This window comes from Anser brachyrhynchus, assembly GCF_964034855.1.
Source record: "Anser brachyrhynchus genome assembly, chromosome: 6".
Classification (NCBI taxonomy): Eukaryota; Metazoa; Chordata; class Aves; order Anseriformes; family Anatidae; genus Anser; species Anser brachyrhynchus.
This window is the reverse complement of record NC_137700.1, coordinates 10,429,324-10,454,463: the sequence shown is the minus strand read 5'-3', so window position 1 is coordinate 10,454,463 and position 25,140 is coordinate 10,429,324. Positions and strand designations below refer to the sequence as shown.

Sequence of the window (25,140 nt, the reverse complement as noted above, 5' to 3'; positions counted from 1 at the left end):
TATTATCAGTGATTGAAACCTGTTATCAAATCAACACAAATGATGCCTGGCTTAATAAACAGGCTAGCGAAAATTGACAGAAAATGATAGCAAGGTAGTAGCTCCAGCACAATCAAATCAGATCATCATGAAAGGCAGCGAAGCATGTTTCTCTTAACACAGGTCAGTTTAGAGTCTGGCCAGTTTATTAGATAACAAGCTGTATTTTAACCCAGTGAACACAAGTACAAACCATCATCATGTACCCATGACAAGGCATTGTATTTGATATTTTTTTTTTTTTTTACTGATTGTAAAGCATCTGCAGCATACGAAATCAGAGACGCTCTGAATTTACCTCTGCTTCACCTTACTACTTCACCTTACTTAGGAGCTGTGTATATGAACAGCAGTAACTAGAAAGGAAGATGGAGGATTTTTTTTATTATTATATTTGTAGAACTGGTTATTGATGGCCAACTCAGGCAAAAAGCCCCACAGCTGTCTTCTAGTGCACAGGATGTCTTTTAGTCACTTTCACAGCTGCTTCATTAAACACAGCCTTCACGGATTCAAGACTGAAATTAAAAGGAAGCTTACTGAAGTCCAGATGAGGATAAAATTCCACAGAGGGGGGTTCTGTTGCTTTTTAGATACAGCTTCATAGACTTCATCAATGTTACCAACAGGCAACATATGATTAAGTTTCCATTTAATCTCTTTACAGCAAAGGAAACCAATAACTAATATACTCCAACGTGCCTAATCCTGACGTTGAGTTGTCAAAGCTTCAGCCTTTTCATTGTACCTATTAGAAGCATTGCAACCTATCTGTTCGTAAAAGTAACTTACTGCTATTGCATTAGGTAGACAATGAACAAAAATATTCACACCCATACCAGCCACTTCTGTTGTTCAGATCTAACTTCTGACCTCAAGACACTAACCTCTTCTCCTCCAGACTCAGTTTCCCTCTATCTCTTCATGTGCTGTAGTTTGTCTTTTGCCTTCAGGATTACATTCTCAAGACAGAAGCTGCCTTACATATAAGACCATGCCTTATCTATGTCAGTGAACCTAAAGGTGGAACCTCAGTAAGAAATATGACTACTTGATCTAGCTTCAAGTCAAGCTCTGAGGCTGCTGCACACAACTTTTAACATATTTCACAGAAATACTTGATTTAATCTCACTTGTCTAGCCATATGATCAAGTCATTACTACTACTATAAAAAAACCACACACATTTCCTGCAACATTGATATACCTTCTAAAAAAAAAAACCACACACATAATTCAAACAAGTCCTACCCATTAAAATGGTAATTAAGGGAAGTCTTTCCATGTAGAACAATTTCACATTATTCATCAATTGTTTCGTTTTTAAGTTGCTTCTCCAAAAACCCTTTGTAGCCTAATTTGGGTTCCAGATGGCTCATTAAACAGATACAATATTTAAAAGTTCTCTTTGAAACTTGGGTTCTAAAAAAATGGGTATTGTTACATGAAGGTCAGGCTGAAGTCCAAAAGCAGCTAACAGCGACAAAAACTATCACCTATAGATGATGGGATGCACCAAGATCAGCAGGAAATAAAAGGGTACCTTCAACACACAGTAGAGAAAGAAGTGAAGACTCCTGTTCATCAGTGCTTTCCACTTAATTGTTTTACCTCCCACAGGAAAGGGGATTAACCTACAGTCTCCTCACAGTATGATACGTGTATTGAACTTCTGAATTACAGAACATCTGCTACACATAGCTTAACGTGCAGCATATGAAGGCGAAATGTTGGCAGAATAGAAACTTGCATGAAGAGCTGCTTCTCTCTCCAGACTGTGGAAACAGGACTTCCAACAGCAGCTCTTCAGTTGCCCGCCGTTTTCCAAGTGGAATGACAGGAGAAAAGCATAACCGCATTAACACTGTTGCAAAATAGTGGAAAAAATCTGATTGGACTAATTACTTTCAGATCACTTTAAATCGTTTCCTCCCCTTCCCATTTTTTGGGCTTACTGCCTCCCACTGTAAGACAAGAACACAGCTTATCAATGTGTGGTTATAAGCTAACCACGTAACAAAACACATCAATTGTTACACTGAATCACTAGGTCAGTATTTTTCGCTGTCAATCTTCAGTCATAATAAAGCACCACCAAATACCGAAGCATGGTACCAGGCAATCAGACCACTGACTTCAAGCCATTTGCTTTGGACAGCTACTGTACTTAAGCGAACCTTTAATGAAAAATCACTGAAGATACTACAGTATTGCGGAGAGAACCTTCAATTCCAGAACTAAGTTTTTCTTCAAGACGAACATGACCTTGGAAACAGTATTTTTTCTTACGTTAAAACATCAAGACTGTGCAGGACAGACACCTGTGTCAGGATTTATTTATAGATTGATTGCTTATAACTAAGGTAAGAGAGATTCTGAAAAGAACTTGAATTTGAGCGTCAGTACTCCAGAGCTTTAGAGCAGTCAATATTTTGAATATGTGGTCTTTACTGAAAAATCAACTTCCATTCAATTAAAAACAAAACAAAAAAAATGCAAGAGTATCACACAAAGCCTCACATCCTCAACAACTATTTTTCATGCTTACTTTCAAATGAATTGACATCTCTGGCAGGACATTTCTGCTTCCTTCCAGCTTTATTTATTATGAAAAATAAGTATTTAAGTCTCCTATTTGTATTGCTGTGTTCACACCACCCCCTAGTGAGCATTCAGTTATATTTAATGTGAATTCTCTCCTTTAGTTTTGAACATTTAATGAAAGTTTTTACTCCAGGTATTACCTTAAAAAGAGGTTTAGGTTTAACTCAATGCTTTATGTGAATAATGTTTGCTCCATATCCTTCAAAATCCTTTTGCTAGTCAGAATTTGTCACTTATTCCAAGCGTTCCTACAGAGTCAAGAGTTCAGCGGACACACCAAGTAGCATAACAAATCTTATTTCTAATGCCCCTCTATCAACTCCTCAGATTTTAATTTGCATACATCCTTCTGGAGGAACATCTAATTAGCATCCATCTTTGAAGGTCTAAGATAAAAAACACCTTTACTTCCACAAGACTTAAGAATCAAAACTAGTTATTGTAGAAGCAATTACTCCTTGATTATACATCCCCTTAGCCTAATTTCATTACTTCACCTACATTTATAAAAAAATAATTGCAACTACCCTTTCTTTAGGTCAGTTGCCTAACCCCAAATACCAACGTCAATGAAAACAGAAATACTATAGCATGAGGTACAGCAACTTTATTGCACAGCTGAGAGTGATGTTGCTGTACACTGAGAATAGCAAACGCACTATTTGGAAAACCAACTGAAGGTACTAGAAAAGACAGGGTTTTATCTGTACCTACCTGATATTGTATTGAAGTTAATAGGGTAAGAGTATCCCAATCATTTCAACTGTGGCTCCAGGGTTGTTCCCACTCCCCCTGTCACCCCCAAACACTATGTCTTACCTGTATTGCAATATCCTGCCTCAGTACACCTCAGTACAACTGTAGTACAATTTAAACGCACTGCACTTACCTAAGAATGAGGTCAGAACCTTTATCAGCATGTCCAGTAGAGCTGCCCCCGTCAGTTTCAGTCCTATTTACTGTATAACTTCTGTTCTACCTGCTACTCAAGAGACCTGCACCAGAATGTTCTTAAAAGCATAAAGCATGCCTCATCCAACAAGTAGTCCAACTCAAATAACTCTTAACACCACCAGGTAAAAAATTAGAGATAAACTACACAATTCACAGAGACCCCACAGCCTGTCTTGACAACCCAGGAACCAAACACTAGTTATACTAGACTCCTTCATTAGCTAAAAGCTGAACTGTGAAATATGCAGCTCTGAATCTCTCTGCTGACATGTTTTTCCTCTCTCTTCAGCTGTACTCTGCAGGTCTATACAAGCAGTCAAGCACACCTTAAAAGGACTCTGCAAAACACAACCTAAACAATAGATGACAAAAGCACGCCTACCTCCATTGAGCTAACACTGCCTGCTTGGAATGTCTTTAGAACTACTATCCATAGAAAGCTTGGATTCATACTTCAGATTGATACTCAAAACAAGAGCTGTTTAATTATGAAAAGATTTTAATACAGTGCAAACAGTGCACCAATCTTGAATTTTTCAAGCTTTACAAAACAGTAGTTGTCCAATCAAAACCAAATGGCAAACCAGCAATTGACTGACATAGTTTATTTGATGTTACAACCAGATGAGCAGCTTCTCTCCAGAATAATTATTCCTGCACTTCTTCACAAAATCATGTAGTCTGTAAAGGAAAAGAAATATCAGTTCCACAAGAATAAAACACATTTTTGTAGTCACACCACTATACGGCCTGAAAAACTGGTTACCAAAGAAGCCAAGGCCAGGTGAACAACAATGCCTTTCTTAGAAGAATGCAAAGTACAGTGAAGTCTTGAACCGTCATGGCAATGAGAGCCTAGATTACAGCATTTCTCTAGACAAGCTCAACAACCTACAATTGCTTTGACAGCCTCCTGCTTAAGACATTATACTCACTAGCAACTACTCACTATCAACTCCCAGGCAGTTACTTAAAAATAAGCCATTCAAAATCATTTGCAGTAAAACCAGACTTTGGTCTGTAACTGCTACTGCCCACAACATATCCAATTCACTTATGTTTCTGCAGCAAAGATAGAAAAATGAAATCTAGGACTTGTCTAAAATGGTATCAGAATTGTTTAGAAGGCATTAACTTGAAGTATCAGCAAGAAAACAAAGTTGGCACCAAAATAGAAGTCATGCAACTTCGACCTATTTAAGACAATACAAACCTACCCTACCCTTAGCACACTTACACTATTTAAAAACGGAAATGTTTTACAATAAGACTAAATATCATCTTTTAACAACAGTAAATCTGAGCTTAGCCTGAGCCATTACTCCAGTTTATCTGCTGATCAGGTATCTCATGCAAGTTGAAGTTACAAATTATCAGCACACTAGTAAGCACAACAATGAATTTTAAAATATTTAAGTCTCCCTTAGTCTTCAACTCTTGCACTATGTTCTATATCAGTGCAAGGACCATGCTCTTTGCATAAATAAACATTGAACCTACATCATGGTCAGACTACAGGCCACTGAATGTGTACTCTTACAAAGCATTCCAAAGTCATACCTGTTTTCCGTTTTCCATCTTAAGTATGTGCAGTTACTGAAAAACAAAAAGCATTACTTAATAAGAGAACAGTTTTAATCAAGGTCCTACTACTGCAGAAGATACAGACAATATACTTTTTTCAATTGCTACAGAGCAACGTGATAGGAAAACCTTGAAGTCTAGACTACTGTAGAAGCTAAGGACTTAGGTTTCATGCATTCCCTCAAACTTAAGATCAGATCTAACAATAGCTGTTTACAGCTCAACTAACTCTCAGGATGCAATTGCATGTTCAATTATACCTCCAAGATAGAAGGCCTTTATTTGCCTATCTATTCACATTACTGTTTGATTATGCTTGAAAAATACTTGTTTGAAAGGCTCATGTGTCAAAGGCTGTCAAAAGTGACATTTGTGCAATAGTGATGTTAAAAGACATGGGTTTTTACTCTCAAAACTACAGACTTTCCTTTGAAGAAGTCTAATAATCCAGTCCCTGCACACTTCTGAGATAAACAATTGTCACATATCATGTAGGTGGACAATAAAACATATTTCAGGATTTCTATTAAAAACCGCAGATAGCTGTTAAAGAGCATGTTGAACCATGCCACATCATTATGTTCAAACACATGTTTTTCAAGACAAAGCTTTAAGACAGGAGTGTATTCTGCAAGCTTTTTTCTGTGATACAGCATAGAACTCTTCCCAACCAGATTTTCCAGAACGCATGCCAATTAGTCTTTAGTTTATGCTTAATGCAAAGACACAATGGCTAACAAGACTGGTGAAGAAGATCTAAACCCTGTAGTCATAAACTAAAGGATCGTTTTAGAGGACATTCAAAAAACTTTAACCAAAACAGTTCTCTTATTACTGAGAATGCATGCTAGTTTGACAAGTACTTGAAAAACAAGTCTAGGGAACTAGACTCTAGGGAACCTGCTTTGGCAGGGGGGTTGGACCCAATGACCTCTCGAGGTCCCTTCCATCCCCTACAATTCTGTGAAGTCACATGCTGTGTAATTATCACAAGACAACCGTGTCTTGATTTCTAAAATGCTTATAGGCTTTAAGAAAATTTAGATGAAACAGTTTTAGTTCAAGTGACAGTTACTTAACCATTCTGTATTAACACTCAGTAACAGCCACATTGAAATACCAAAATTCTTGAAGGGAATAAAGTCACCCACACTACTGCCACCAGTGCAACACTGAATGACTCCCTTAACACTTAGAAGAGGGTGCTCTTTACACTGTTACGTTGCAAACAAGTTTAAAACTTTGCTATTGAAACAACACTGAAGCAGAAATGGAAAAAGGTTCCAAACAATAGCTAGCCCTCACCCAGTTGTTAGCCACAACGCTGATTTATCATATCTAATGACTACAAGGACTTAATTTACACAGGAATAATTTCTCAGAACAATTGCTGTGATTTCTGTCTTAGCTTTCAATATCGCAGGCCAATAGTTAGTTAGAAGTTTAATGCTGACAGTTTCATAGTTAACAATCACTGTCTCAAACACATTAAGCTGTGACATGACTTAAGTTTTCATAAAGATACACAACTATTTTTGTGTAAAGGTCAAGTTACACATGCAATTGCACCGTACTACTTTGAACCAGAGCCTGTAGTGTTTTGAACCGATGTCTCAGATCAATAGCTTTGCTTTCTTCTCGATGGGAATTCCTTACTTTTGTGGTATTTTGCTATTTTTGAAAATCTCCTTTGTTATTAGCCAAATTTTACTTTTAAGTCACGCAGAATAAAAATCATTATGTAGTCATCTGAACCTTTACAGGACAGACAGTTGAAGTAAACATGTATGCATGCAAGGCAGTACAGTGCTTCCATTTCAAGAGAGAACAAAGTGTTTCAGTGATTCAGTCACCACATCCATGCTTATTTCCAGTACCTGCTAGATACTTCATTTCTGATGGAGAGTCCCCAAGGAAGTAGAAAAAAGCAAAAGTGAAGATTACTTAAGTTTGAGATGTTAAAGCAACTTAGTAGCTACAAAGCTAAGCATCAAAACCCATCACCCTCTCCTCCCTCATTAAAATACTGTTGCAAAATCCACCTAGCAGCACAAACCTACTCAGTGTTTTCCCACGTGCAAAATTCAGCAAAGGAAGGTGACAGTCTTCACAGCCAGGCTATTACGTAGCTTTGGTGGTTTTGGTTGTTTAATGATAAATGAATTCAATTTCCCTCCAACCTGCATACCTTTTAAGTTTGTATCAAGTTCCAGCCACAGCACAGGAAGCTCCCAGCAGGAAGAAAACCCCCAGTTTTCCCAATCAGACCCTCAGAACCAATATAAAGCAGCCCTTCCACTTTGTTCCTATTTACACAGAGTCCTTACCACCCACACCACTACATATCCTTAACAGAATTTCTAACAGAACACTACCTTGGCAGACTAAGTGTTAGATATTTAGGCAGTCAGAGTAACAAGCGTTAAGAACATCTAATTTGTATACTGAATGACTAAATTACAATATTAAAGCAACATGGTTAGATTTAAGAAAGTTTAACTTCAGTCAAGTGATGTAGGAAACAATAATTTAAGAAGCACGGTTTCTTGGTGTATCAGTTAAGCTGCAGGAGTGATGAGCAGAACTAAGCTACTGGGCTGGTAAGAAGCTCTATGTGACCACACAGATTACCTTCTGTTATCCCGTAGAACAGGTAAAAGAAAGGGAAGAAATACAAAGTTATTCTGTTGAAAAATTTCTACTCGACATTTCCAAAGTAACATACACAGTTCAGCTTACAGATCATCTCATCATACCTTCTTGCCAGCACCGACGTTAGCCTTAGCTGTGCCTCTGACTTTCTTCATTCTGTTTTTACGTTCCTTCCGCTGCTTCCTAGAAGTCTTCTTCTTTTCATACAAACCATGCTATCAAAAAACAAAGTTATATTTTACGTCTGTTTGCTGATACTAACTTCCAAAATGAAGTTTTCATGTTTTGAGCTGAAAGAATTGTACTATTCCTGGAACTCTGAAATACTGTTTGAACCTGAAATACTAAATAGCTAGAAATTTCAGTAGCTAATGAATGACACAATAGAACAAGCACTAATATCTTATATGGATCAGTCCCCTCTCTTACACTTCTTTAAGATCTTTAGTAGCAATTAGTAGACTTTTATTACCCAATGTCAGAAATAGCACTGATTTTGCCTTCCCCTTGCCACCTATAATAGGCTGTAAAAAAAGCAACCTACTTTTCGAACGCAAAAGCTAATCTATACAGTACTTTTAACATCATTTACAGAACACTGAATTCCCCATATACATCAGTACTTCCACAAACTGTAGTTTTTATACATGTAAATGAACCACTGAACACTTGAAAGCCATCCCTATCGTTTTCTAGTTACTGGAAAACAAAACCTACCCTGGCAAGCCTGTGCTTTGGTTCATTTTTCTTTGCATAGTCGAGGGAATCATAGATCATGCCAAAACCTGTTGTCTTGCCACCACCAAAGTGAGTTCTGAAGCCAAATACAAAAATCACATCAGGGGTTGTCTTGTACATTTTTGCCAACTTTTCCCTGATTTCTGTTTTGGGGACGGTGGCCTTCCCAGGATGAAGAACATCAATCACCTAAGAAGACATTAACAGGTTGTTATAAAAACAAAAACCAGTCAATATCCAGTACAACAGCCACGTGCTACACTCCCACCACAAGCTTAAAACTTGAACTTATCCACCTTAGCAACACGAAGTATTACTAACTTAATGCAGAAATGTTCTTAATAGCTTCCTGCTTATAATGACAGGTCAGCTCACTACTTTGGCATCAAGATTTACCTTCACTGCACACGAAGACATTTAAACACATAAGCTCTTACACAGTGACAGCCAAAACAATTTCCAGGGCCCCTTACTTATAACGATTAAAAGAACACCTGCAGCCCAGAACCAACAAAAAAATCAAGGCGTTTTTCACTATTTTTACCATCTGCTTGCGCTGAAGCAGTCTGTTTGTCATGAATTTCCTGGTTCTGATGGTCACCGTGTCATTCTGCAAAATGAAGTATAAAGAAGTGAAACAAAATCCTGGTCATATATATATATATAATTCCAATCCTAACAAATATATAAACCATACACAGTAGAGTAACAGTCAGTAGTTCACCATGAGATAACAGCGAACTCACAAGTGTGAGTTCATGTGTGTGTCCTCACAAGCACACTGGTCCTAGGCTATAAAAACCACCTCAGAAAAGTACACCGAACTAATTCCAGTCTGCAAGCAATACAGCAACATCTGTGCCCCCGCTATCCTAACACGCTGAAATGGCTTTTAATGAAAGACCTCAATTGTAAGGCCGAGTGCTGCAGTTACGCACAGACAGCTTCCTTTGGGGAACTAAACGGTTGGTCTCATTAGGCTTCTCAGCAAAGAACAGCCATGAAGCCAGTACACGAGCAGAGCACACGGCACCCCTTTCAGGGGCCAGAAGCTGCGCAGCACTACCCTAACAGCAGGACCTCCGGCCTCTCCGTCCGGGCAGAAGCCAGGCGACACAGCAGGGATCCGGCTCCCTACTGCCGGTACCGCTGCCAGGCCGCAGCAGCCCCGCCGGCCGGCACGGCCGGTGCCCGCACCCCGTCTCCCCCATACACGCCCGCCCCCCTCGGGCCGAGCCCCCCCGGCCGTGCCGTGCCCCCCAGAGCCCCCTCAGCGCGGGGATGGCGGCGCGGCGGGCGGATGGCGCGGGCCCCTCACCATGATGGCGGCTGGCTGGCAGGCGGCGGGCGCGAAGAGGAAGGGGCGGCGCCGCGCGGCCCGGCATAAGGCGGCGGGGCCTCGGCGCGGGGCGGAGCTGTGCCGGGAGTGTTCGGCCCAGCGCCGGGACCGGGGGGAGGCGACTGGGGCGGCGGGGGGGGGGGGCGCTTGGGCTCGGGAGCGGGTCGCGGCGCCTCGCGTCAGGTCCCGCTGCGGGTTCAGTCGCTGTCCGGCTGTGCCCGCCCGTCCCTCTGACGGGGTTTGGGCACTGGCTCGCGACCGGCGTCCCGCGGGAGGCCGCACGGCCGGCCCGGCGTGGGGCGGTGCTCGGTGCCGGGCTCCGTGCCGGGCTCCGTGCTGTGCTCCGTGTCTGCCGCCGGCCCGCGGGGCCGCGCCGCCACCGCCGCCATGGTGAAGGAGCAGTTCCGAGAGAGCGACGTGGCCAAGAAGATGTGAGAGGGGCTGAAGGGCTGAGGGGGGCTCGGCTGGGGCCGGGGGGCGGTGGGGAGCGGGGCGGGGGTGGAGGTGTCGGTGTCCCCCGGGTCGTACTCAGCCCCGTGTCCCCCCTGCCAGAAGCCACATCTGCTTTGGGATGAAGTCCCCCGAGGAGATGCGGCAGCAAGCGCACATCCAGGTGGTCAGCAAGAACCTGTACAGCCAGGACAACCACCACTCCCCGCTGCAGTACGGCGTGCTCGACCACCGCCTGGTGAGAGGCTTATCATTCTTCCTTTAAAAAACGTCCTCTTCGTAGAGTTGCTTAAAATTGTGAAAACGTGAGATAACTGGAGTACACTGTTCTTTCAAAATACGTGCGTATGTGTCTCCAATTGCACAAGCTCTCAGTCGCTGTGCCAGCTGCTTCCTGCATGGTTTGAGAAGGTTCCACAAAGCATCTTAAGGGGCAGGAGGTGTTTGTTCTGCCTGCCTGTCAGAGACCCAGAGATGGTCATCTACAAACCATCACACAGGAGACCCCGTGGGCTGTAGATCGCTGGCAATAGCTGGATGAGTTAGCATCACTGTTATCAGGATTGGCAGTGTGTGAAAGCCATTTTTACTTCTTAAGGGTTGGGCCAAATGTAGCGCTACTGGCATGCTTCTAATGCTGGAAAAAAACGCTTAAGTGCTGTGGGTCTGCTGTCAGGATAGCTACTAGCTTAAAAACTATTGAATCTTCTGTATGTTCAGCTCATTATAGCTATAAATTTCTATTATCAGTATGTGTTTCTTTTCTCTCACAGGGAACCAGTGAAAAAGACCGCCCCTGTGAAACCTGTGGAAAAAACCTAGCTGATTGTTTGGGACATTATGGGTACATTGACTTAGAATTGCCCTGTTTTCATGTTGGATACTTCAAAGCTGTGATAGGCATCTTACAGGTAAACATGATTTGTTATCAATATCTAGGCTAGAGAAGGAAAATGATCAGTAAAGATTGATTTAAAGACATTAGTTTAGAAGACAAGAATAAGGCTGCATTATACATTTTTTTTGGATCTTGTGTTTTGTAAAGTACCCATGTTTAAGTATCACTCTTAGTAATATAAAGACATCAGTTTTATTTTGTGATTTCAGACTCATTAATCCATTATCTTTCTATAGTAGTTTGAGCTAAGTGTAGGCAATGTAACTTACCCTTTAGAACATTCTAATAAAACAAAGCTCTGTTTGCTTTGTATGGATTGTTAAGGTCCTGCAGAACTTACGTAAGAATTTACCTTATTGCCTGTATTATTTTCCCCTTGTCCTTTTTTTTTTTGTTTGTGTGTTACACTATGAGAATTTATCTTTCAACCAAGACTGCTGTATTTCAATAAAAACTTGCATACTATTGAAGGACCTAGGTTCGAATAGCTGTTAAAATTCTCCATGGCTGCATTAAACAACCGTGTTTATGTGTGTTTATATTAAAGATGATCTGCAAAACCTGTTGCCGTATCATGCTGTCAGTGGAAGAAAAAAAACAGTTTTTGGATTACCTGAAGCGACCAGGCCTTACGTATCTTCAGAAGAGAGGGCTAAAGAAGAAAGTGTCTGAAAAGTGCCGGAAGAAAAACACTTGTCCTTACTGTGGTGCCTTTAATGGTAAGTGTTGGCATTAGTAGTTAGTGATAGTTATCTACTGTGATGATTTTTACCTTGGTGGCTGTGGTAGGCATCAAAATCTCAAATACTCATTCCATAGGTAATGGGTAGTTTCTCCGGCCTTTTTTAAGAAACAGGTAGTTGCATTCTTAATGCCAAGCACAGGCTTATTCACTTCTCATGTATGTGGATATAGACATTGGCCTAGTAACTTATTTTGTTTTACATATCTCTTCTTGGCAGTGAACAGTATTTAATACTTGAATAATGGCAAAAAAGCCTTGATCAACCATATATATATATAATATATAAAATATTGGAAGCTTTAGTCAGTGATCAGTACCTTAACATGGAAGACTTTAATTTTGATTGAACTTCATGTAGACTTTACTTTTGATTGAACTTCATTTGTCATAATTCTGTGAAGTTATTCTTCATAAGATTAAATATGTTTGTCATTCTCTGGGAGGGTAACTGATTTTGGAAAAATTACTTAGTTGTTTTAAGTTTTTAATTTAAAAAAAAAAAAACGCAACAACATTTATTTGCTTGCAGGAACTGTGAAGAAGTGTGGTTTGTTGAAAATAATACATGAAAAATATAAGACCAATAAGAAAGTGGTAGATCCCGTGGTATCCACTTTTCTCCAGTCCTTTGAAACTGCCATAGAACATAACAAAGAAGTAGAATCCTTACTGGGAAGAGCTCAGGTGAATTTTGTTACAACTTGAATTTTACGCTGGTTTTTGTGCGTGAAATAAAACTCCTCAAAGGTTTTCACTGTAGCAGCTTAAGGTGGTCCGGTACTTCTGGATACCAAGACACGTGAAGCATATTTGCCATATTGTTAGCATTGCAATAACGTTAACTTGGCAAACAATGAGCAGCTTTGTTTATTAGATACGTACTTTTCTATCCGTAAAGAAGGGAGGTGTTCTTGGTGTATGAAACGTCAAGAAGCAAGAAAAAGAAAAAGTGTAGGCTCATAGAAATAGCACATTTACATATGGATTTACTGTAACTCTGAGATGATTGCAATACACAGAGATATCTTCTTCAAAAGAACTTAGTATTGAGGAGGAAAGAAGAGGCTTAATCAGCTTTTTTGTTTCATCCAGCTTTGCATTGTGTGCGGTTGTGTTTGCTTCTTTTCTTATCAAGCTGGAAAGATTTCAGGGTAGATATATGAACAGAAAAAGGAATAAGCATTTTGAATTTCTTATGCTGCATCAATAGCTGTTCCATAAGAGAAATAAAGTTTGTATTTATTTTTTTAAAAGCACTAGAAAGTATTGTAATTCTTGTAAGTTTCTACTAATGAAATGAGAGAAAACATACTTTAAGTTTGTTGTAACATTTATTATATTATTTTGACAAGGAGCTGTGAAATACTGCTTCAAAAAAAGTAGCATAAGTAAGTACAAGGCAAAACACATAAGTTAAAATGAGGGAAGACAGACACAAAGAAAACATACCAAGTATATGAGACAATCAAAAGTTGGAGTGAATAATCAGAATAATCAGTAAATGAGGGGAGGAAGGAAGGGTTGAAAGTTGTTACTTGATGGCTTAATCTTGATATTTTCTGATGGATTTTGTAGGAAAACTTGAATCCATTAGTAGTATTGAACCTCTTTAAAAGAATCCCAGCAGAAGATATCCCTCTGCTTCTAATGAATCCAGAAGCAGGTAAGCCTTCAGATTTGATCCTCACACGACTCTTAGTGCCACCACTGTGTATCAGACCCTCTGTTGTGAGCGACTTGAAGTCCGGCACCAACGAGGACGACTTGACAATGAAACTGACAGAGATCATTTTCCTCAATGATGTAATAAAAAAGGTGAGTCATTCTTCAAGCTCTCTGAGATTGTTGCCTTCCAAAATATTTGGTTAGAATTTAGTACAGGAAGTGGTTTTATTTATCTCATTGTTCCCAGTCTATCAAGCAGTCTGTACTGTATTGCTGTGCTGTTTGGAATTTTATTGAAAGAAATAAAGTTGCTCCAAATGGAGCTGGCTGTCTGGCTGCTTGCATTATAGGACTTCCTGAATATCTGCAGGAGCCCATAGGAGAAGACTTTTTCATTTGAGTTCTTGTTTGTAAACTTTTTTTTCCCCACCCCTGTCTATCACTATAACATTTTTGAGTGTTTGCTTACAACGAAAACATTTTACTATACCTAAAGGGTTAAAACAATCAAATGAGCAGTAACTCCCACGACTGAAGAATGATTAAATTCCGGTGATTTTCCTGGCTGTGGAATAATATTAGCTTAACTTCACTGGCTTGGGAAAAAAATAGCAATTTAAACAAATGCATATTTTTGTGAGTGTTTGTCAAAAGATATAAGTCATAAGCAATTAGGTTTTCTGTTGGGTTCTCTCGTGAACAGCCTTATGCTATAGCAATATAAAGTTATCATGCCTTTTTCATTTCTATGACTACGAAGGGTTTTTAACATTATTTTCCAAAGAAGCGTTGTGTTCAATATCAGAAAAAAACATCTTAACTGGTTTAGTCTATTGCTATGCTTATTTTCTGAACTGGGTGACTATTTTGTTTAGCACAGGATATCAGGAGCCAAAACACAGATGATAATGGAAGACTGGGACTTCCTTCAGTTGCAGTGTGCCCTGTACATTAACAGTGAGCTGTCGGGAATTCCTCTGAACATGGCACCTAAAAAATGGACCAGAGGTTTTGTTCAAAGACTTAAGGGAAAGCAAGGTTTGTCTAGAAAGCTGTTTTCAATGAAGTCATAACTATTTGGTATTCCGAAGCACGTCTTTGTTACTATTGTGTTGTGCTACTGTGATGCATGTTGAAAGATGTTCTAATGTGCTCTCCTAGCAGACAGCATTTTGAAATCAACTTTCTCTATAAGAGTTTTTCACTTGCTTGTTCTTTTAGGTCGGTTTAGAGGCAATTTGTCTGGAAAGCGAGTGGATTTCTCTGGCAGAACAGTCATTTCCCCAGATCCTAATTTAAGAATAGATGAAGTAGCAGTGCCTATTCATGTTGCTAAAATATTAACTTTTCCTGAAAAGGTGGGTAGTGTAAAACCAAAACTTCTGTACCTTTTTGTTTTGGTTTTTAAACATGTATCAGTTTTGTCCTTCTTCATGATCCCTCCGTAAGAGGGAGTAAATGTGTGGTTTATATGTTCAGCATGTCATTCAATGATGTTTTGCCAGTTCTGTTGCTGCTGGTAAGTGAAGCTTGTAGTATCAGATATATACAAGTGCTGTGAAAGCATATGGGGTAAGGAGTGACAGACACATCAAGAGAGAACGGTTCAGCTTGATGTTGTTTAAACTTTTATATAGCTTCATATGTTCATTGGTGTAACTGTCTAAGGAATGGTTGTGTGGTTTTTTGATTTCTGAATTTACTTCCCAGATTTCTTAATGTAATTTCACTGTGATGTTGTGCTCTAAAACAGGCTTAAACTTTCCTCCTCTATTTCCTCCTGCCTGTTCGTTTCAGCAGCTGAGGTTGTGAGGGGAATTCTCAGTTGAGCCTAAAATTTGAAAACACAGAACACCAGCAAAAACAAGAGGTCTTGAAACATGTTTCGCTTGTTCCTGATTGAAATCTTTATGCAACAGGTTAACAAAGCAAATATTAATTTTATGAGGAAACTTGTCCGGAATGGTCCTGATATTCATCCTGGAGCCAACTTCATTCAGCAAAGGCACACACAGATGAAAAGGTACCTGTCATTAATGATTCACTTTTCATCTCTCCTCACCAACTCATTCTTACTGTTTTGTGAAACCTGTAATGTCTACAGGGGTTAAAATGGATCTTAATTTTTAGCATTTTTCATAAAGGGCAGTAACAAAAATCATCACCTAAGAAGAACTCACACACTAAACCTTAGGAGATTATATGTTGGATTTAAATATCAAGTGTACATAATAAGGATAGTGAAGTGCAATTAGGTTGCTTTATGACTGAGCATCTTTTATTTAGCATAGAGGCTAAGATACTCTAGATAATATAGAACTGGACTGAGATGTGCATTTTGGGTCATATTGACAGGTGATGAATGGAAACAGACAGTATTGGTCACTTTGTGCTGGCTTTTTTTATGGGAGGGCTAATGTGCAGTCAGTTTGTGGATCGTCTTATGGAGAGTGATGTTTTACATGGGCAGATAGTGATATGACAAAGGGGAACGGTTTTAAACTGAAAAAAAGGGTGTGGGGGGGTTATAGTAGATGTTAGGAGGAAAGTTTTCACTATGAGGGTGGTGAGGCACTAGAACAGGTTGCACAGAGCAGCTGTTGATGCCCCGTTCCTGGAATTGTTCATGACCAGGTTGGATGAGGGCCTGGGCAACCTGATGTAGTGGGAGGTGCCCCTGTCCATGGAAGGGGAATTGGAACTAGATGAACTTTAGGGTCCCTTCCAACCTAAGCCATACTGTGATACAAAACATAATTGTCTGTGACTGAAATGGCCTATTCTCCATGCTGCAATTGAAACAAATACTTTGTATGGATTAGCTTTTTTCTTAGTTCTTGTAGTATAACTGTAGTTTTAAGTAACATTACAAATTCGTTCGTTATTTAAAATAGCAACAAAGCTGATGTTTAATGATCTGGCCAACACCAGTTTTGTCTTTTAGTCATTGTAGTACAAATGCTCCAATGTTTAATGGAGGAACTTGCATTATAAACACAGGATTTATTTTCAGTTGTCTTTATGTCTCTGACTCCATTGTCATGTGTTACCATAAGATTTTTGAAATATGGAAACCGAGAGAAGATGGCCCAGGAGCTGAAGTTTGGTGATATCGTGGAGCGGCATCTTATAGATGGTGATATAGTCCTGTTCAACCGACAACCCTCTCTTCATAAGCTGAGCATCATGGCTCACATTGTAAGTGCACACAGTCTAACAGACAGGTAGTGCATCATGTGAACATTAGGTGGCTTACCTTTGCTGCTGTTTGAAATAAACAGCTTCTCTAACTGTGCAGGGACAAACATGAACGAGGTGCTGTTTGCATGGGAATTAATGTGTAACTGGGTAGTATGCAGCCTGGATGATTCTGTGAATAGCCATGATTGACCTCAGTATCTGTTCTTGTGTAAGGATTTCATTTTTGCAGAGTTGATGTGGTCTTTACAAAGCATATGGTGTTCCATGCTTTGTATAAATATTTCTTGTAATGCAACTTAGTTACATTTGTGTAATATAATCCAGGTCTGGTTTCTGGCTGAGTTGAATCCTATGATCAGAAATTTTCATTCATGTCTGTAATAAAGAGGAAGTATAAAGCCTACAAGGAAGCATTCGGGCATGTTTTTTCATCTGTTAGCATGCTTGACTGCATGTGCATCACTTTTTTTTTTTCCTTCTTCTATTTACAGGCTAGAGTAAAACCTCATAGGACATTCAGATTTAATGAATGCGTCTGTACACCATACAATGCAGACTTCGATGGAGATGAGATGAACCTTCACCTTCCTCAGACAGAAGAAGCAAAAGCAGAAGCACTTGTTTTAATGGGGGTATGCAGATCAAGTTGGTGTTGGGATAGGCCATGCCTTGTAGTTCTTATGTTGCATATGAAATCTGAAATCATCATTAAGATGCCTGGGTATGGATAGTATGCAGCTGTGAAGCTACCTGAGAATCATGCAGAAGGGAATTAAGAATAACTAGGGCTGTTAGCCTTATAGGTAGTCTAATAGATATGTATTTAGCATTCCTAGAAAATCCAGTATTTTTAAGTAAGTACATGTCATTAGTATGGTTCTACGTGACAACTGTTAACAACTGCTACCAAGATAGGGTGGCTGTTACTGAACAGATGTGTGTTCTGGTCTGACAGCCTGCAGTTTCTGGATTATGGCTAAACTGGAAATGAGGCAGCAATAGTGTGCTTGTACTGGAGTAGTAGTTACCAGAGAAGGCAGGGTACAAGTAAGGTTTTAGGAGGTGAAAAGGGAGAAAAGATAGCAGGTGGAGGGATTTGGTTGTTGCAGCCATTGATATGGAGCATGAAAGTGGAGTCAGTAGCAATAATCTGAGGATTTTCCAGTACGTTGTTCCTTCAGGGCAAGTGAAGGTCAGTACTACTACAACAGTTCATTGCAGCATGTATTGAGTTGCTGAATTAATCTGAGAGTTTAAAAAGAAAGCTTCCAAAAGGAAAAATGAAGTGCGTGACCTAGGCTTCTGTGGGCCTGCGAATAGTTCAGGCAAAGCTGTGGCAGCCACATACTGCCCAGGTGGGGATCTGGGGATAAGTAACTGGAGCAGTAATTTGTATGACTGGGAACTCATACTAATTACCCTGATTTTATTAACCGATCTCTTTGCTGTAGAATCAGGTCTGAGGAGAACAATTTTAGTTTATGTATACGATGCATGTTAAAACATGGTTTTAGTATTTAGTGCATGTAAGTGATATATTTTTAAAATATTCAGGAGTGAAGTGGGTACCTAAATACATTTGACTTCAGTGTCAGATCTAATTGCCAATCCTGACAAAGCCTAGCAGTATTGTGCAGGAGACTGAACTGTGAGTTTGCATCTTGGTTGTTATTTGAATTCTTCGGAGACTTAACTATATGCAAGATCTTCCATAGCTAGGCTTAGCTACAGTCAGAAGAAGGTTTTGCTATCATTGCTAACAAAACTGTCTGAAATAGTAGGTTTACTGCTGAATAGCAAGTGTGTCTTCAAGTGTGTAATTTTTGTCTTATGTCTTACAGACTAAAGCAAACTTGGTAACACCAAGAAATGGAGAACCCCTCATTGCTGCTATTCAAGATTTCCTTACAGGTGTGTACATAAACTTGGTTTAGATCTGTGTGATTTAACAGTTCTGTAAGAATCACTTCCCTCTTCTTTATAATTTTTCTCTATTAATTTAAAATTTTATCCTTTCACAAGTCAAATTGACAGTATGAGAGTAAGGCTATTGTTGGTCTGAAATATGATGATGACATTCAGATTTCTTCTGATACTGTCAACCTTTGTAGGTGCAATTTTTAGTAGCTTAGCATATGCTCGGCAATCTTTTCTCTGATGTTAAAAGTAAATGTTTAGGGTCTTCATGTGCACTATGTAATGTAAACTCCTTATAATTATGGGAGAGGATTTGAACTAATTAGCCTAAAATGAGTTTTAACCTATAGTAAGTACTTTAAAGTTTACTTATATATTTGAGAAAAGTACAATGAATATTGAGGGAGAAAGTGTAAAAAAATCAATACAAAGGCTTTATTTTTTACCTATGGGATGGTGCGTGAAAGAGAATAGATTGTAGCAATGCACTGTCTTTGGAAGTTTCATTGAGGAGGAATTAAAAAAAAAATCTGGAAAGGGTTTACAAGCAAAGCTGTCTAAAACATTGGTATTTTGCAGAGTAAGTAGTTACTTATTATCAGAATCAAATTATTAATACTGAATAGTATTAAACTTAGCTTTTAAATATATTTTATCTTTATAATAGCTTTTAAATTTAATTATGTTTTACATTCTAGGTGCCTATCTTCTTACACTAAAAGATACCTTTTTTGATCGAGCCAAAGCCTGTCAAATCATTGCTTCTATCCTGGTTGGTAAGGATGAAAAAATTAAAGTTCGTCTTCCACCTCCAGCAATTCTGAAGGTGTGTCAAACTATTTTTCAACATTACAAAGACTTACCATCTGTTCTCTTGACCCATGTTGATGTTCTCAGCTGAGAGACAGTCCTTGTGTTTTCTGACATTTGTTTTGTATTATATTTGATACTATAAGGCATAAAGTGCAAAGATCAGAATTCAAGTTGTTTGATGGTTCCTGAGACTGAATAGAGTCAGCCTTGCATAGTGTGGTCCAGATACAGGATTCCTTTGTGGTTCAAACATAGTTTTGCTATTGTCCTATTACTGTCCACTCCAAGACCACTTGGCTGTTGATGGTCATATAGCAGACAAACCTAACATGGGGCTAAGTGGAGAAACTGTTGTACCTTGGGTGTGCTGAAGTACTGTTAAAAGTTCTAGGTTTCAGTATCCCAGCTGTAGGTGGTGTCAAACCTGGGTGATAGTATATTTTAACTGTTAACCCGTCAGTGTGTCTAAGATTAAAGCAAATGAGTGCTATGTGATATTTGTTATATCATGTACACAAAAAAAAAAGTATTGTTAAGGGCTGAATATTTGTGTATCAGTCAGAAACTTGGAAGAGAGCTGTAGTATCATTTCTTAGATTGGATTAGAGTCTATTAAGCCTTCCTTCAAATATATTTCAGGGTGCCTCTATTTGGTTGGCCTTGTATATAAGGCAAATACTTGTTTAGAGAGAATTTGGTACATTTTCTAACTTGTTAACTACTCATTAAGTGTTCAAATAAACGTTCTTATAGTCTGTAGATAGTTTTAAAACTGTTACATGTGTAATATTAAGGAAACTTCCATAATTATTCAGAAAGAGAAAATAAAATTTAAATGAATAATAATAATAGTAACGTAAAGCAAGGTCAGAGCATTTAGCAATGATATTTAATTTGAATTTTATGAATTTATATGAATGTTGATAACAAGGAGTATTGGTTCTTTGACTGCTTCTGTCATTCCAAATGAGTAAATTTAGCACTAGGTGTGACAGTTACTTCTGTTTAACTACAGATGAGTGAAGTACATAATTATATGAATCTTGAGCCTCCTAAAAATTTAAATAGGAAGCATTATATAAAGAATTAAATATAAATGTGGCACCCTATTTGGGAAATGAAACAAATGTGGCATTGTATTTTTTTCGTTTTCTAATCAAGAAGGGAAATGTGACAAAGGGAGAAATAGAGTGTGTTTCAGTAAATGCATGTGTATACCTTTACGTAAAGGATAGCCTTTTGTGAATCAGTGCTTTTATATTTTTGGAAGTGCATAATACTCCCCTATTCATAATAATGCTGTTATATACTGCTACAAGTATAGTTCAGTATAGCAATATTATGTATTAAAAACAAAAATTTACAATACAATTCTTGCTTGCTGGTTTTACTGCTGTTGTATCATAAACTCTGTAACCCTGTCTCTTGTCCTTTTGTTTTCCTAAGCCTGTAACACTCTGGACAGGAAAGCAGGTTTTCAGCCTCATTCTCAAACCCAGTGATGACTGTCCTGTAAAAGCGAATCTGCGAACCAAGGGCAAACAGTATTGTGGCAAAGGGGAAGACCTGTGTTACAATGACTCTTGTGAGTGACACTTCTAAAGCTGTGTTTTGGAAGCCTTCAGCAAAACTGTAGATACTGTTTTGTTGAGTTTATTGTTGAGCTTACTGGAGGAATTAAAACAGTGCCTTGCATAAGTATTCTTGAAATGGAAAAATACATTATTTTTTTTTCCTCAAAAGTTGAAGTCATGCTAAGCATCAAAGAAAAGACTTAAGTGTTTTCTTGTAATAAAATTTCTGTTGTGTGATGATAGGCTTATTATGATGCTGAAGTATTTAAAGTTAAGATAAGAGAAGCCAAGAAGCTTAAGAAATGATTATGCAGATGGCAAATGGGGAAAAAGTTAAATATTTCAAGTCGGGGTAGTGATGCAGTGATTATAAGTCAAACAGTGAAAGGAGTTAGGAAATAAAGGACAGGAAGAAAAGAATCTTTTGGAGGTCAGACCATCTGCCATTTGGGGAAGTCAAAGTGGCAAGTGGCACGCACAGCATCAGGGTTGAAGAGGCTATAGGAGATGAGCAAGGCTTCTCCAATTAATAATTTAACGTTATGTAGTAACAGTTGGAAGAGAACTTGAACAGGTGGGATTAGCTCGTCTCCTTGCTGATCATAAATTTGAGCTAAGGAACATAGGTATGTAGGGAGGAAGCACTGATTTATAGTAATTCAGGCATGCAATGGTGATATGAGAAAGAATTCCCATTGAGGACTCAGATACACTCCACACCAGATTCTGAGAGATTTCTTTGGAAGACAGGATCACTCTGTGATCATCAAGTTGGCTGTAAACATTAAGATATTATTTTTTTTCAGCCTGAAAAAATGTAGGGTGAAAGGCAACAAAACAATCTGTCTTATTCCCTTGTGTGAACATACACCATCATCTTTCCTCTGCATCCTTTTTTCCTTTTTGTTCTAGGAAGTATAGGTTGAAGTCCTGTTTTCAGTGTTTGAGGGTAACAGGTGTTGCAGAAAGCCTTTGGATGGCTCTGTTCAGTTCTCTGAACAAACTTGGTTCCTAAAGCAACACTAATTCTATTCAGAAAATTGTGCAAAATCTCTGAAGTTTCAAGAAATGGCATTATCATTGTGTAGTAAGTGGTAAAGACCATTGACTTGCAGTTCAAGATGAGTACCTAAATTTGTATTGAAAATATTGAGCATAGAGTATCATATACAGACATCTAGAGTGTTCTGCAGAAAATGATTTAAATTGGATCTATCTTCATGTGTAAGTTCTTTGAAAGATGCATAATAAAGTTAGGAATTAATATATATTGTATGGTTTGCATACCAAATATGTCTAAATTTCACATGCAGAAGATACTTTTCTAACTGCATAAAGGCTGAAAGTCACAATGAAGATTCAGTGCCTGAAATAGAAGGTTCATGATGAAGCAGAAGGAGGTCATCTAAAAGAGGCATTATGTACAGGCCACAGGCCTAAAGCCAGCATGGATGTCTTCACGATATGCTTCTAACTAGAGACATCTGCTTCCACTATGTCTTTTAAATTTAAACTGTACTTCCAGAGGTGAAATGATTATCAGAATCTTCAAATAAAGAGAACTGTAGCTTAGTTTCTGAAGTTTTGTTGCTTTAATAAAAAAATAAATAAATCAAGAACTGTGGTTTGAACACAGAATAAATGAAGAACTATGCACAATAGAGGACTTTATTTCTGGACAGATAAGGTTAAAACCTTGATTCTGATTAAGGAAGCGAAGTTTAGCATTTTATTATTGATTTTTTCTTTAATGAAATGAATTATTCACATGATCCTCAGAAGTCTTAAATAGATACAGTTGCCCTTCTAAGGAGGAAGGAAAATACATAAATGTTTGCTTTTCTGGGTAAAATTAGTTTGTAGATTGTCTACCTTAAATACTCACTCATTCATACACTTCCACAGAAATGGTAAATATCTATCTTTTTTTTCTTGAACAAAGTATTTACAAACCTGCTCCATAACATCACAAGAGTTTAGGTCATGTTTTAGAAAAAATATGAATTATTTTTGCTTTTCTATTTGTAGATGTCACAATTCAAAACAGTGAGTTAATGAGTGGCAGCATGGACAAAGGAACCTTAGGTTCTGGATCCAAGAACAATATCTTTTACATCTTGCTGAGAGACTGGGGACAAGTAGAAGCTGCAGATGCCATGTCACGACTAGCCAGGCTTGCTCCTGTCTATCTATGTAAGTGACAGTGAAGTAAGTTTCTTGGTGAAACCTTATCTTAAAGCAGAAATAACCCAACAATAAAGCAAGAATTTTGCTTCAAATACAATGTATCCCATTTAAAAATCAAGGAAACAAACAAAACACCACAAGCCAGTTCTGAAACTGACAAATGGGGAAACAGCTGATATGTTTACAAATTATAACATTTCTTGATGTTAATTTCTACTTTATTTCTGTGAGATTGAGTTAATACTATAATCCTTTTGTTTTATGACAGCTAATCGTGGCTTTTCAATTGGAATTGGTGATGTCACACCAGGTCAGGGCCTGCTAAAAGCTAAGTATGAACTCCTGAATGCTGGCTATAAGAAATGTGATGAGTATATTGAAGCTCTGAACACTGGAAAACTACAGCAGCAGCCTGGTTGTACTGCAGAAGAGACACTAGAGGTAAACACTTTAAATGGTATCACTGTATATATATACAGTAGGAAGTTCGTGAATACATGCACATAATTTGTAAAGCTCAAAGGTGTCTACTGAAACTTCAGAAGAAGAGCAAGTAGGGCCCTTATGTACACAACTTTAGTTGTCTGTCTCATCTTTTAGATGCATACAAGCATCTCTATGTTAAATGTGTGGAGGTTTTTCTCGGGTGGGCGGCCGAGCTCCACCACAACCGCTCTCTCACTCCCCCTCCTCAAAGAGGAACGGGGAGAAAATACGATGAAAAGGGCTCAAGGGTTGAGATAAGGACAAGGAGCTCGCGCAGTTATTGTCGTGATGGGTAAAACAGACTCAGCATAGGGAGATAGTAAGATTTATTGCCTATTACTAACAAGCTAGAGAAGCGAGAAACAAAGGAAAGAAACGAAAAGCATCTTCCCCCGCCATCCACCCTCTTCCACCTCCTCCCCCCGAGTGGCATGGGGGAACGGGGGTTATGGTCAGTCTATAGCGCTTCTTCTCCGCCGCTCCTTCTCGGTCACTCTCGTCCCCTGTGCTGTGGGGTCCCTCCCACGGGATGCAGTCCTTGCGGAACTGATCCGGCGTGGGCTGCCCGCAGGCAGCAGCTCTTCAAGAACTGCTCCAGATATGGGTCCGTACCGCGGGGTCCATCCCTCAGGAGCAAACTGCTCCAACCTGGATCCCCCACGGGCAGCAGCTCCTGCCAGCTCACCTGCTCCTGCGTGGGCTCCTCTCCACGGGCTACAGGTCCGGCCCGGAATCTGCTCCGGCAGGGGTCTTCCACAGGCCGCAGCCTCCGTCAGTGCAGGCCCACCTGCTCCACCGTGGTCTCCTCCATGGGCTGAAGCGTGGAACCCTGCTCCACCGTGGTACTCCGTGGGCTGCAGGGGGACAGCCTGCTTCACCATGGTCCTCGCCACAGGCCGCAGGGGACTTCTGCTCCGGCGCCTGGAGCACTTCTCCCCCTCCTTCTTCACTGACCTTGGCGCCTGCAAGGCTGTTCCTCACTCCTCTCACTCTCCCAGCTGCTGTGTGGTGCAGCGTTTTTTTTTTTTTCCCTGTCTTAAATATGCTCTCACAGAGGCAGAAATCAACATCACTTATTGGCTCAGCTGTGGTCAGCAGCGGGGCCCTTAGCTAACATGGGGCAGCTTCTAGATCCTTCTCACAGAAGCCACCCCTATGGCACCCTGCTACCAAAACCTTGACACACAAACCCACTACAAATGCTAGCTAAATACTTAACAACTGGGATCCTCCCACCCCACTGGAAGTATGGAGGTGACACAGAATAAAATTACACAAGTAATCGAAATAGTGT

At 39.4% G+C, this 25,140-nt stretch overlaps 2 protein-coding genes across 3 annotated transcripts in view; one reads left to right on the top strand and one right to left on the bottom strand.

Annotated features, from left to right (window-relative positions):
• Nucleotides 1-4,078: 4,078 nt before the first annotated feature.
• Nucleotides 4,079-10,020, bottom strand: RPS24 (ribosomal protein S24). Of its 2 annotated transcripts, XM_080598365.1 has the most exons (7): nucleotides 9,890-10,020; nucleotides 9,116-9,181; nucleotides 8,551-8,760; nucleotides 7,938-8,048; nucleotides 7,059-7,076; nucleotides 5,158-5,193; nucleotides 4,079-4,278 (listed from the first exon to the last, which is right to left on the bottom strand). In XM_080598365.1, exons 1-5 carry the CDS (start codon nucleotides 9,890-9,892, stop codon nucleotides 7,071-7,073), a joined length of 396 nt encoding a protein of 131 aa, XP_080454491.1. In that variant the 5' UTR covers nucleotides 9,893-10,020; the 3' UTR covers nucleotides 4,079-4,278; nucleotides 5,158-5,193; nucleotides 7,059-7,070. The 2 variants fall into 2 exon arrangements, with proteins under 2 accessions (XP_080454491.1, XP_080454492.1); XM_080598366.1 differs by lacking the exon at nucleotides 7,059-7,076.
• Nucleotides 10,021-10,137: 117 nt separating this feature from the next.
• Nucleotides 10,138-25,140, top strand: part of POLR3A (RNA polymerase III subunit A) — a 38,034-nt gene continuing 23,031 nt past the window's right edge. Inside the window, exons 1-16 of the mRNA XM_080598314.1 lie at nucleotides 10,138-10,341; nucleotides 10,463-10,598; nucleotides 11,134-11,271; nucleotides 11,806-11,977; nucleotides 12,533-12,687; nucleotides 13,579-13,818; nucleotides 14,544-14,706; nucleotides 14,890-15,026; nucleotides 15,588-15,691; nucleotides 16,725-16,866; nucleotides 17,361-17,501; nucleotides 18,711-18,780; nucleotides 19,485-19,612; nucleotides 21,046-21,184; nucleotides 23,202-23,366; nucleotides 23,629-23,801. Coding sequence (XP_080454440.1) covers nucleotides 10,298-10,341; nucleotides 10,463-10,598; nucleotides 11,134-11,271; nucleotides 11,806-11,977; nucleotides 12,533-12,687; nucleotides 13,579-13,818; nucleotides 14,544-14,706; nucleotides 14,890-15,026; nucleotides 15,588-15,691; nucleotides 16,725-16,866; nucleotides 17,361-17,501; nucleotides 18,711-18,780; nucleotides 19,485-19,612; nucleotides 21,046-21,184; nucleotides 23,202-23,366; nucleotides 23,629-23,801 — 2,247 coding nt within the window. The 5' untranslated portion in view covers nucleotides 10,138-10,297. The remainder of the gene's footprint in view (nucleotides 10,342-10,462; nucleotides 10,599-11,133; nucleotides 11,272-11,805; nucleotides 11,978-12,532; nucleotides 12,688-13,578; nucleotides 13,819-14,543; nucleotides 14,707-14,889; nucleotides 15,027-15,587; nucleotides 15,692-16,724; nucleotides 16,867-17,360; nucleotides 17,502-18,710; nucleotides 18,781-19,484; nucleotides 19,613-21,045; nucleotides 21,185-23,201; nucleotides 23,367-23,628; nucleotides 23,802-25,140) is intronic.